The 12,139-nt window shown below is 35.4% G+C and overlaps 1 protein-coding gene across 1 annotated transcript; it reads left to right on the top strand.

Moving 5' to 3' along the window:
* Positions 1 to 1,831: 1,831 nt before the first annotated feature.
* LOC149250446 (histone H3.2) lies at positions 1,832 to 2,558 on the top strand. The gene has a single exon (XM_089456440.1). It carries the CDS (start codon positions 1,913 to 1,915, stop codon positions 2,321 to 2,323), a length of 411 nt encoding a protein of 136 aa, XP_089312566.1. The 5' UTR covers positions 1,832 to 1,912; the 3' UTR covers positions 2,324 to 2,558.
* The last annotated feature ends 9,581 nt before the right edge of the window (positions 2,559 to 12,139 follow it).

The following is a 12,139-nucleotide window of genomic DNA, read 5'->3' as shown; positions in this document are numbered from 1 at the left end:
TCAAAATGCATATTTAAAATCAATCATTATGTGCTAAATACATAGTTTCAACCTATGAAGTGAAAGAAAACTTGGAATTTTTTACTCAAACATAACATTTAGTCGAGCTCTTTCCTTGACAAAAAATAGTAGAAGGGCCTTTGATCTCTTCCTAGACAACCTTATTTTGAAGCTTAGCCTTTAATACCCTCACAACCACTAGCAAGGCTAGATGCGAGGTTGATGTAGATGTGGCTGGAAGTGAGGTGGATGTGGCTTCTCTCTAAGTCAATTCTTGATAAAAGTTTATGACTCAAGTCCAAGCAAAAGACTTGACTCTTATGGGTATGAAGCATTTGGAAGACAATATTAGAAGGCAAGAAGGTTTGCTTTATTTGGTCAATAGTCAACATAAGACTTGGCTCTAACAGGTATGAAGCATTTGGAAGTCAGTATTAAAAGTCAAGAAAGTTTTCTTCACTTGGTCAATAGTTATGGGTGGTTCAACTATAAACAAAAGTCTCACTTATATGGGGGTTCATATCCACATCGTCCCCACTATGGTATAGGGGAAATCATAAAACACCTTTTTTTTGTTGTCTTAATGCCAACTTTACATAGGCTTAAGTAAAGTCACTATGTGATTAATATCTAATGACTTACATATTTTTGAAGGAAATTATTTCAAGAGATTGTCATTCATGGTCTATAGAATTTAGCGTGTTTGGATGTTTCTTTGCATTGAAATTATTTTCGTTCTATAAAAGAAACACGATGAAGCTATATTTAATAAGAAAATCCTTTTAGATCTTCCACTTGGTGTAACCAAACATTGGTTTTATGCAAGTTCATGCTTGTAAATTTTTGTTTAGGTATGATGATGATGAAGAAGAAAAAGACGATGACTTTAAACATTGTTTAGACTAACTTGGTTTGTAGTATCCAAAAAAAAGAGAGTGAACAAAGGAAACTAAGGAGTCAATAGCCTAAAATTATTTATTTAGATAGTTCTTTTGATGTGAGTTTAAATTCGCAAGAAAATTTTTACACCTAGTTTTGTTGTCCTGGTTTAAGATTTCATCAACCAAGTAGTGATTATAGATATCAATATAAGCGCATCTAACAGTACTTTATAAACTTGGGCATCTTAGAAGGAAACATACTTTATCTTCAATCTCCTATAAGTTGCATAAATTATCGATTCTTTTTTCCCAATAAATTTTAAAAGAGTCCAAAAGATTTACTAAAGGCAGATATATGTTACCCACCTATAGTAGTTACTAAAATTTCAAGGTGAATCCATATACAACACAAACACAAAGTCACTAATTATTCTCCTATCTTATCAACATACTATTGACCAGTGTTTTAATAAGGTTATTAGATAATTTCATGTTATGTGAGAGTCCTTGCAAAGTTGGTCTTCTCCTATGTTGAAAAAGAACAAACTTATAACGATTAATCAGTAGCCTTGAGGTAACCAATCCACTTGATAGTGGTATAGAATGAATACTTAACACTTTTAAAACTTTTAAAATTGAGAGAGGGAGGTTGGGTTTTAAGCATAATTGTAATTCTAAATACCATAATACCATGTATGGTCTCACAAATAAATAAATAATTGTAATTATGAGGAGAGGTATCACTGTGTGCAATGTTTAGTGAGCAATGTATTTTATTATATTTAAATAACAATGTTGGGGATCGATCCGTGTGATGAGGGGCGGAAGAGGTGTAGGAGACGTCGATTAGTGGAGAAAATCGGACGGTCGTGATTTGTTCGAAATAGCGCGAGTCGAAATTTTTCAAAAATTTGGGAAGAAGTTTTCTATAAAAGGGTAAACGAGGAAGGGATATTGGCATTGTGTGTCTGACTATCTTGGTTCAAGAAGTTGCAGAATAGAACAGAGCAGAAGAGAGAAAAGGGGTAAGGATGGCGCGAACGAAGCAGACTGCCCGTAAATCCACCGGCGGGAAGGCGCCGAGGAAGCAGCTTGCAACAAAGGCTGCGAGGAAATCCGCACCGGCCACTGGCGGAGTAAAGAAGCCTCACAGATTCAGGCCGGGCACTGTTGCCCTCCGTGAGATTCGAAAGTACCAGAAGAGTACCGAGCTTCTTATAAGGAAGTTGCCCTTCCAGCGTCTTGTCAGAGAGATTGCACAGGACTTCAAGACGGATCTGAGATTTCAGTCTTCTGCTGTGGCGGCTCTGCAAGAAGCAGCGGAGGCCTATCTTGTTGGCCTCTTTGAGGATACCAACCTCTGCGCCATTCATGCCAAGAGGGTCACCATCATGCCCAAAGATATCCAGCTTGCTCGTCGTATTCGGGGAGAGAGGGCTTAATGTTCCTTTGATATCAGTAATAACATCAATGGTGTGTTTTCACACCACCCTGTTTTTTTGTCAAATTTGTCCTTCCCTATTTTCTATTTCTAGATTTGTTGTTTCGGACATTGAGGCTTATTGGGTACTCTTTTCCATCGTTTAGTAATTCCATTCTATGTGCTTCCCAACTCTTTCGCTAAAACTGGTGCATATGTATTAGTCAAACTTGTTTGTATTTTGAGGGCTTTTGTAACTGTGCTTCCCAATTCTATAGCTAAAACTGGTGCATATGTTTTAGTCAAACTTGTTTGCATATGTTTTAGTCAAACTTGTTTGTATTTTTGTGAGTGTTTTTTGTAACAAACCATCATTTTTTTTCTCAGAGGAAAAAATTCTGTCTTTTCTATTAAAACAAAAGAGTATAGAGCAAGTTTTTTTTGGATTAATTATATAAAATTTAGTTGATGTTTTGAACCAATTAATGCTATTCATTTTAAAATTAGAATATTAAAATTAAATTGTTACCTTTCATATTTCATTTACCATATTTCATTTACCAATTCTGCAAATCTGTTTTGGAAAAATTAAAATACCAGTTCAAAGTAGCATATTTGGGGAGTGAAGCCTGTGTTTTTTATAAACTTATTTAACTTATTCTGGGCCTTAGTAAAAGTCAGAATATTGTTTTTTATAAACCCCAGTAAAAGTCAGAATATAAAAATCAGAGTATTGAAATTAAATGGTTGTATTTCATATTTCATTTGCTAGTTCTGAAAGTCTATTTAGGAAGCATTAAAATACCAGTTCAAAAAAGTGTATTAATCCGATGAAGCAATGACATTTGCTTTGGTGTTGGCCTTTTGCTTAATCTTTGGGTTGGTTTTTAGAAAAAAGATTATTAGAAAATTTAAAGACAAATCCACTGCCACATTGATCTCTTTGAAAGGGCATCATCAAATAAAGTAACATGAAGGACATTGATTAGACCATAGGGGAACAGCTACTTTTGAAGGTGTTAATTTGTTTTCAGTGTGAAGTTTGTGCAGTATTAAATGCCTAGCAGCTATTTGAAATTGATTGTGGGAGAAGCCTTTAAAAATTACCTTATTAGGTACTTTCCAAAGGCCCTATGCAAGAAACATTGAAAGGATTTGCAAATGTTTCTTTCTTAAATCCAAAATTGCAGGTAGTCCTTGAAAGATATTTTGATCACAAACAACACATTCTTCCATAAATCCTTAGCCATCTTATAGTCAAGGAAGAGATGATCTACTCTCTAGAAAGTCTCAAACAATGACTCGTTGAAATCTCTTTTCTGCAGGTTCTCCCAAATCAGAATTTTATTTTTTAGGACCAGCTACAAAAAGGTCCTAAGCTTGAGAACAAGGTTCCACCTCTTGATTTTAGAAATCCATCATTTAATATTGGGGTTGCTTAGAGTATTTGAGATAGCCTTATAAGCTGAATTTAGCACTGCTTTTCTTGTCTTTACTCCAAGCCTATATTATAACTTATTAAATGTCTATTGACCACTTGGTATTTGTGACTTATTAGTTATTTGTAGTCATATTGCTAAACTTTTTATTCTTTAGTCTTGTTCCCTTTTAAGGGATATCTTTTGCAATTATTTGTAATTGTATTTTTGTTTTTCAAATTAAATTTAAATAAGGCTAATTTTTTTAATAAGATTTTCATATCTAATCCCAAAGAAGTGCAACATAATATCCTCATTGTGATATTTATTTCTTATTTTGAATTAAAGTCTTCATGTTGAAATGCTTGAGTTCAGCTTTAATAAATAATGGCAAGTAACCACTAAAATTTGATGGTGAACTCCAAACTAATGAGCAAAACAAGAGAAGTGAATTGGGTACAAGTATGATACATCCTTGAAAATGCCTAACAACTCAACCAAATACCAAGTTGGAGAAGGATTTGCTTGCCCTTTATTAGGTCAAATGACATCCATGTGGACATAATGTCTACAATAATATTCTCATTTAGAATTCCAATCCTATATATTGTATATGATTTAATTGCAAGACATTGAACCCTAATTTTGTTATAGGCTAGCATCTATAAGCTAAGATTTCCCATTTGGCATGTTTGTTTTTGTTATGTTTGTTATCTACAAAATGTGGTTGCCCATTTGGCAAATTTTGATGCTCATATGTCATATTTGTCTATGTTTATGCTTGCTTTCTATAGACTATGATTGCTCATTTATCAAATTTGATGCCAATTTGTATATTTGTTTTTGTTTCTTTTGTTAAAACTTTAAGTTTGATAATAATCATTCTTTGCTCATTTTGTAATTTGTGTGCCCATTTGGAAATTTGTGTATGTTGTTTTTGAAAACTTTAGTCTTACAATCATCTTCAATTCCCTCGGTCAATTGAAAGGATAAACAAAATTGGTTTTCATCTAGATGACCCTTGATGAATTTTCATAAGGTGGTGTTTGAAAACAATGCCCCAAACAATTGCTAAGGAATATTGCTTTGCTTGTTATCATTGTCAATTGTTTTCTTTGTTATTTTCCTTTCGTTTTTCTTGGGAATTTTCCTTTTGTTTTTAATTATTGTATGGGTGATATGCATGTTTGAATGCACTCTAAAATGCCATAACTCATAAATAAACATATATTTGTGTAAAGGACAATCACAAATTGAAAACTTAATGCAATTCATATAAAGACATATTATTGCAGCGTAAATAAATTATTTTGGAAGGAAAATATGTAAATTTTTTTGGACACTAACTAGATGTAGACTTAGGACATTCCACCCATCCATAGACCATGTTGCTCATAGTACATGTTTAATACCATTAGTAAATAGGGTCAAGGTAACAAATCCCAACAACTTCCAACCTACAAGCTCACATACATGAGCAACCCCTTATCTAAGTAGTGCACACCCTTCTTTGCACTTGTAGTCCCTTGAATTGTGCCACGACCTTTAGTGTGACCAACTTGGCTAGCTAGGGAAGTCCATATTCTTGTGACTCCATGTGTTCTTGTTGCACGAAAGGAGTCTCCAGTTACCCTCAAGACATTCATGCCAAACCCTAGTAGCCTCCAACTTAGAGGCTCACATCCTATATCAACCCCTCACCTAAGTATTGCACACCCTTATTTGCACTCGCAGTTGCTCTAGCTTGTTGGGTAAACTTGACACCTGAAAATAGTTAAAGTTGACTAGGTCAAATGGTAGTGGTTTTGGGCACATGGTTTAATGTACCCATGGTTTTATGTCCATGGAATTCATGTAATGAAGGCTTTAAAAGGGTAGGTCAAAATTCTATTTTAGTGTGTCGACTCTATTAGTTGGATTTTCCCCTGAAGTTGTGGTTTTCTTAGGCTAAACATGGTGTTAATGTTTGTATGTTATGATTGTTGCTAGTTGGTTTAATAATCCTCTCTGTAAATTTGTTTCTCTTTGGTTAATTTTTAATAATTGGTATTGATTGATAATGAACAACAAAAAAGCAAGGGAATGACAAAGAGAGTTATTGCAGAGAGAGTTATAGTGGCAAAAGAGAGGCAATGGTACCTTAGATGCTATTGATGATGCAAATCTCAAAATAGGGGTGGTCGTGGATTCGTTGACCTCATTGTGACAATTTAGATAAAGGAGAAAGGGGCCTCACATACCTAGATAATTTGTGTGGGTGTGATGACTTAGGAGTGTATATTTGGTGAGGAGACCTCAGATGGATCTAGTGTTTGCAATTCTTGAAAAGTGGTAAGTCAACAAGAAGCAACATTAAAGCGTAGGACAAGGACGAGAATCCTACGGAGAAGGGTGCTAGAAGGTAGGGATTGACCAACTCTGCAAATTCATTTGCGTCTTGGTGAAGTCACATGAGATTAGTAGGTCAATATAGTGATAATCTGCTATCAGGATAGATTGTGGAATGACTTCACAAAGCAACATACCAAGTGATAGGAGTCTCCAGAAGGTAATTAGTTGCAAATCCTTGGAAAATTGCTTATTATTTTGCATGGAAGAAACCATGGTTGGGGATCATTGAAAAATAACTATCATGACTTGTGCAAAAACACCCTTAGGAAAAATGAATACCCTAGGTATAAACTTTGAGGGGGTAAGGGTTAGAGAAAGTTGAATTTTCTACAAGATGTACAATAGAAACCAATTTTTTTGATTTCGTAATTACTACCTAATGATCTTTAAACAATATATCTCATGCCATTCATATCATTGAGCAAGTATACATAGAAAATATCAACAATAAATGCAACGAAAATAGTAAGATAATAAAGAGATAGCCATGCACAAATAGAGATGACAATTTTAACTTTGGGAAACCCAACCTTAGGAGAAAACCCATCAACTTTTCTTCTAGGAGAAATTATTCTTCAATAAGGTTTACAAATCCAAATTGTCTAGAAATCTGTGCCAATATCCAAGTCCTAGTACTAGACAAACTTGGTTAATTTCTAATAAGTCAACATTGGTCAAACCAACTAGAAAAATACAAAAGTCAACATTGGTCAAACAATCAATTTTTGACTTCTTGTCAAGCTTGATCTTGTGGTCATATCCATATTGCGGTCAATTATGGTCAATGGTCAAACTCAAACTCCATCAAATTTTAGTCAATTTGGTCTATTTCTGTTACACATGCGACTACTCTAAAGGAGAGAAGATGTGATGGTGAATGATCAAAATGAGGATGTCACATTATGTATATATACTTGTTAAATGGGGTTGAATTTGACCAAGGGACATACCATTTCATGGTGGGGTTGACTTGTCTTTTTTGAGCCTACATGAGCTGAGTTTGTAGCATTGTTTGGGCAGCAAAAGGAGTATTCATACCACGAATTGAAATCTTATATAGGGCCTTGTTAAGGTTGTCTCAGATTGCAAGAGCACTGGTCAGAGGCCACATTATCCTAGTTTGTGAGAATAATGTTTAGGGCTTGGTTTTAGGCATGTCTAGGGATGACTAAGACATGCAATCAAGAAGCTAATTAATGCTGAGTTATGAGCTTGATTCGAAGTCAAAGACATGAATGTGGCTTATGAGTTTGACAACATGTACCTTTTGTATATATTCAGTGGTTTAATAGTGTGCATGAAATCAACCTATGACAAAGACATGTATATGAGAGGGGTTGTTGAGACATGGTTTGTATTTGACTATGTACTAACATTGTGTTGTCGATGCAAGTATGAGAGTTTTGTTTGTTCGATTGTCTTTGGGCTACTCACCAAGTGAAAGTTTGGCAACACAGTGAATTCTAATAGTGATAACAAAATAATGGCTATTGTAGTAGTAGTTAATCTGAGATTTGTGTAAAATGTTGGTCAATATATGGGTGTGGATGCTAGTCTTGTCACTAGAGTATGACGAATAATATTGCAAAAAAGGCTCATTATTGATTTGTACTTGTTATTAGAGGTACTATGGTACTGTTATAAATTGATTGGCCAAGTTCATGGATATTTATGACTATGAGTTTGGGTTGATGATGATGATGATATGTCACTTAACCTGGTAATAGTGACAATCAAGCATATGTTTATTGGTTGTACATGCCATGATATCATTTGTTTTAGTCAATCTGCTACTTATGCTAAAACTTAGTACAAATATCCATAGCTTTGATCTATCTTGAATATTTGTACAAAGAGAGCTTTGGGTGGATCAAAACTAATCCCCCAATCTCTGAATTGTTTAACTATTAAAGACATCCAAGACGACAATAATGATTTTTGGAAGATAAGATTGGGTGATTTCCTTCCCTAAAATACAAATGATACATAACAAGATGATTCCCATGCTTTCAAAATAGTTGATATTCGTTCCCCATACATTTTGAATGGTTGATTTTATATTTTCCTGAAATTCGGGCATGATTTGGAAATTTGAGAAAATTATGCATTTTTTTACAAGTTGGGGTAAAAGAAACATGCATATCTTCCAAACCATGATGAATTTCTATGAACGGTTCGAGGCTTAACTAAATTACTATGCTGGGAAAAAAACCCATGTATCGAAATATTCAGATTCACCTTCACCGCCTCAGAAATCATGCCCAAAGTTGGCATTCCATTTTTTTTTAAACTTGTAACAATATTTTGGTGATGACAACTCACATGTACGACTTGGGTGCGATATGAATGTCCTAGAATAGGTTTGACACCCTTGGGTACAAAACTCATGTGTCGAAATTCCTTCTAAAAGGTTGCAAATGTGTTAACCATGATTGAGTCCTGAAACTTGATGGTTGCTATCTCTGCAAACCACAAGGGTTGGTGCAAGGGAACAACAAGCACAAATTGATGGTTGCTATCTCTGCAAACCATAGGCGTTGGTGCAAGGGAACAACAAGCACAAATTGATGGCTGCTATCTCTGCAAACCACAGGCGTTGGCGCAAGGGAATAGCAAGTCTTTTTTTCCTAGTCACGTAGTTTGTAAAAACACAGTTCAAAGATCAATTCGGAACTCCCCAACAAAGGATCTTTTTGGACAACCGCATACTTGTTACCAAATAGACCCTACTCTGAACAAAACCCAGATGGCGAAATTTCAAATTTCGTCTTCCTTTGATAAAAAATTGACCTGCAAGTTTGATGACGAATTTCCCTTACGAATTTCCATTATTCTGTTGGCTTGATACGGAGTGATTTGTATTCTCGAACTTGTAATGTAAATGACTCCTTTCAATACACAAGATTTGATGCAAACTGTGATTAAAAGATTTAACTGTAATATGGTTCTCTAGGTCTATATTTTAGTCTCATCCAAATGTAAAGAACAGAGAGAATGCAATGCATGAATTCTTTGTTAAACGTAGTGGTTTAATGACCAAATCAGTTTCAATCTTTAGATATTATTATTAAAATTCACAAACTTCACAAATGCATATGCAAACAACTATCTCACACACACTTACAAATTTGATTCGCTGATTAAAAAAAACCCTTGCCTAAGAATGTTGTTTAGTTAACAACTAACTCCACATGCTACATCTAGTTCACATAGATTCACACAGATCGAGGATCAATTCCCACATATTGATCTCATGGATGTATTAATTTCCATCTCCATTGACTTCAATCTCACACAGAGAACAAAACAACGTACCTCTCTCCCACACCAAAAAATGTTCCTCTCTTTAAAATCTAAAAGCAACTGTCCAAGAAATGAGTCCACGGATGTGAACCAATTACTCTTAGCTCTAACTACCTACTAGCTATAAAATCATTTCTTTTAACTAGATGTTCCTAACTAATCTTAACTAAATATCAAAAACTTTTCACAACTAAACTTTAAAATGTTCTAGTCTTGGCATGTGATCAATCCATCACATTGCTAGGCTCTTGGCATGACTTTAATAACTTATCATTTTTACGTGCTTGACCTAATGCACCTAAAGAAAGAATTTTTATGAGCTCCTGCTTCATCCATCCAAGTAGAGTCTTCCATTGGACGCTCTTTCCACTTCACAAGATATTACAAGTATTCTTTCCTTTTGGTCTTCTTGGCAACACGTGTATCCAAAATCTGTTCAGCCTCTAAAATCTTTTCCAGAGGCATTTGTTTCAACCACTGTTGTCCTTTCCTTCATCCTGGTCAAGGTTCCCAGAAGCTTGATTTGCATCGCCAACTGTGTAGGGATACAAATCTGCTCATAAGCATTTGCTGAAAATTTGCGGAGGATCTTACAAGGTCCTACCTTCTTCATTTTCAATTTGTTGTATTCTCCCCTTGGAAACCTTTCTTTTCTTAGGTGAGCTAGGACCACATCCCCCACTTCAAAGTTTACCTCTTTCCTGTGTAAATTTGCTCGTTGCTCATATCTTGTAATCTTTGTTTTACTTGCTCATGCAGCTCACTCATGACTGTTGCAAAATCCTCTCCATCAACACTTTCATGTTCAAGCTTTCCCAAGTCTCTTAGCTCACAAATTCCCCTCGGATGCATGCTATACAAGATCTGAAATGGACTTTTTCCTGTGCTCCTATTTGGTGAGTCATTATAGGCAAACTTAGCCTGGGCTAGCACATGATTCCATTGCTTTGGTCGGTCACCTACTAAAATCCTCAACAAATTATTCAAACTCATGTTTACAACCTCTGTTTTCCCATTAGATTGTGGATGATAGGCTCAACTAAAATTTAGCTTAGTGCCAAGTTTCTTCCACAAGGTCCTCCAGAAATGTCTGGTGAATCTTGTGTCCCTGTCAGAGATTATACTTTTTGGCAAACCATGCAACCGAATAATCTCATCAAAAAACAAATTAGCCACATGGGTAGCATCACTAGTTTTGGAACACAGAATGAAATGAGCCATCTTAGTAAATCTGTCCACAACTACAAGGATTGAATTATTACCTCGTTGAGTTCTCGGTAAACCCAAAACAAAGTCCATACTCACCGAATCCCAAGGTCTATTGGGAATGGGTAATGGCATGTATAGTCCAACATTCCGATTTCTCCCTTTCACATGTTGACACACCCTACACTTACTCACGTACCTTTGTACACCTACCTTCATCTTAGGCAAAAAATAGAAGTGACTCAGTTGCCCAAGTGTTTTCTCAACACCAAAGTGTCCAACCAACCCGCCATTATGCAACATAAACTCTTTCCATGGACTGCTGTCCCTATTGACTGGATTTTTACACACTGCAAAAGCTTTTTTAAAATCAACATCAATGTCATATAAGTCCTTCAAATAATCAAAGCCTAAAATTTATATTTCACTTTCGTGCATGATTAAGCATCTCCTACTCAAGGCATCAACAACCTTATTTGCCTTCCCACTAATGTGCTTCAAAACAAAAGTGAAATTTTGAAGGAACTCCACCCACTTTGCATGTTTATGATTTAACTTATGTTGCTGCATAATGTATTGTAATGCATAATTATCTGTGTATAAAACAAAATCCTTAGGCATCAAGTAATGTCTCCAATGCTTCAAAGCTTGAACCACCACGTAACATTCTTTGTCGTGGGAAGATTATTTCTGTTTTGACTCATTTAACTTCTCGCTGAAATATGCAACGGGCTTATTTTCTTGGCTCAATACAACTCCAATGGCTGTCCCACTAGCATCACATCTCACTTGAAAGGGCCGATTGAAGTCTGGCAACTTCAACGTCAGCTTCTCAGTGATCTTCTTCTTCAATAGTTGATTTTTTTTTTTTTTTTATGGCTGTTGCTATCTAATAAAATGGCTACCTATTCTTCTTGATGGTGTCAATGACAGGTGCACAAATTCCACTAAAATTCTTGATAAATTTTCTGTAGAAGCTGGCTAAGCCATGAAAACTTCTCATCTAAAAAATGTTCTTAGGTGAGGGCCAATTTACAATCGCTTCTATCTTCTCCGGATCCATTTTCAAGCCATCCTTAGAAATGACAAAACCCAAGTATACAAGCTCACTCTTCATAAAAGAACACTTCTTCACGTTAATCAATAGATTTTCTTGTTGCAATCTCTCTAAAACATACTTCAAATGTCTCAAGTGCTCTTTTTTAGTTTGACTGAAAATTAAAATGTCATTCAAGTAAACAATGACAAACTTACCAATGAACTCCTTCAAGACTTCATTCATCACTCGCATAAAAGTATTGGGTGCATTTGACAAGCCAAATGGCATGACCATCCACTCGTACAAGCCTCCATTGGTCTTGAAAGTTGTCTGATCCGAATTTGATGATAACCACTTTTTAGGTCAATATTTGAGAAGTAAGTTGCCCCACCCAAGCAATCCATCATATCATCCATCCCTGGCAATGGAAACTTATAACGAATGGTAATCTTGTTGATTTCTCTAGAGTTAGTGCACATTC

The sequence above is a fragment of the Pinus tabuliformis genome, chromosome 7, assembly GCF_031772625.1.
Source record: "Pinus tabuliformis cultivar Carrire ecotype Pingquan chromosome 7, CPIR1, whole genome shotgun sequence".
NCBI lineage: Eukaryota > Viridiplantae > Streptophyta > Pinopsida > Pinales > Pinaceae > Pinus > Pinus tabuliformis.
The sequence above is the reverse complement of the archived record's forward strand: the minus strand, read 5'-3'. Positions and strand labels throughout refer to the sequence as shown.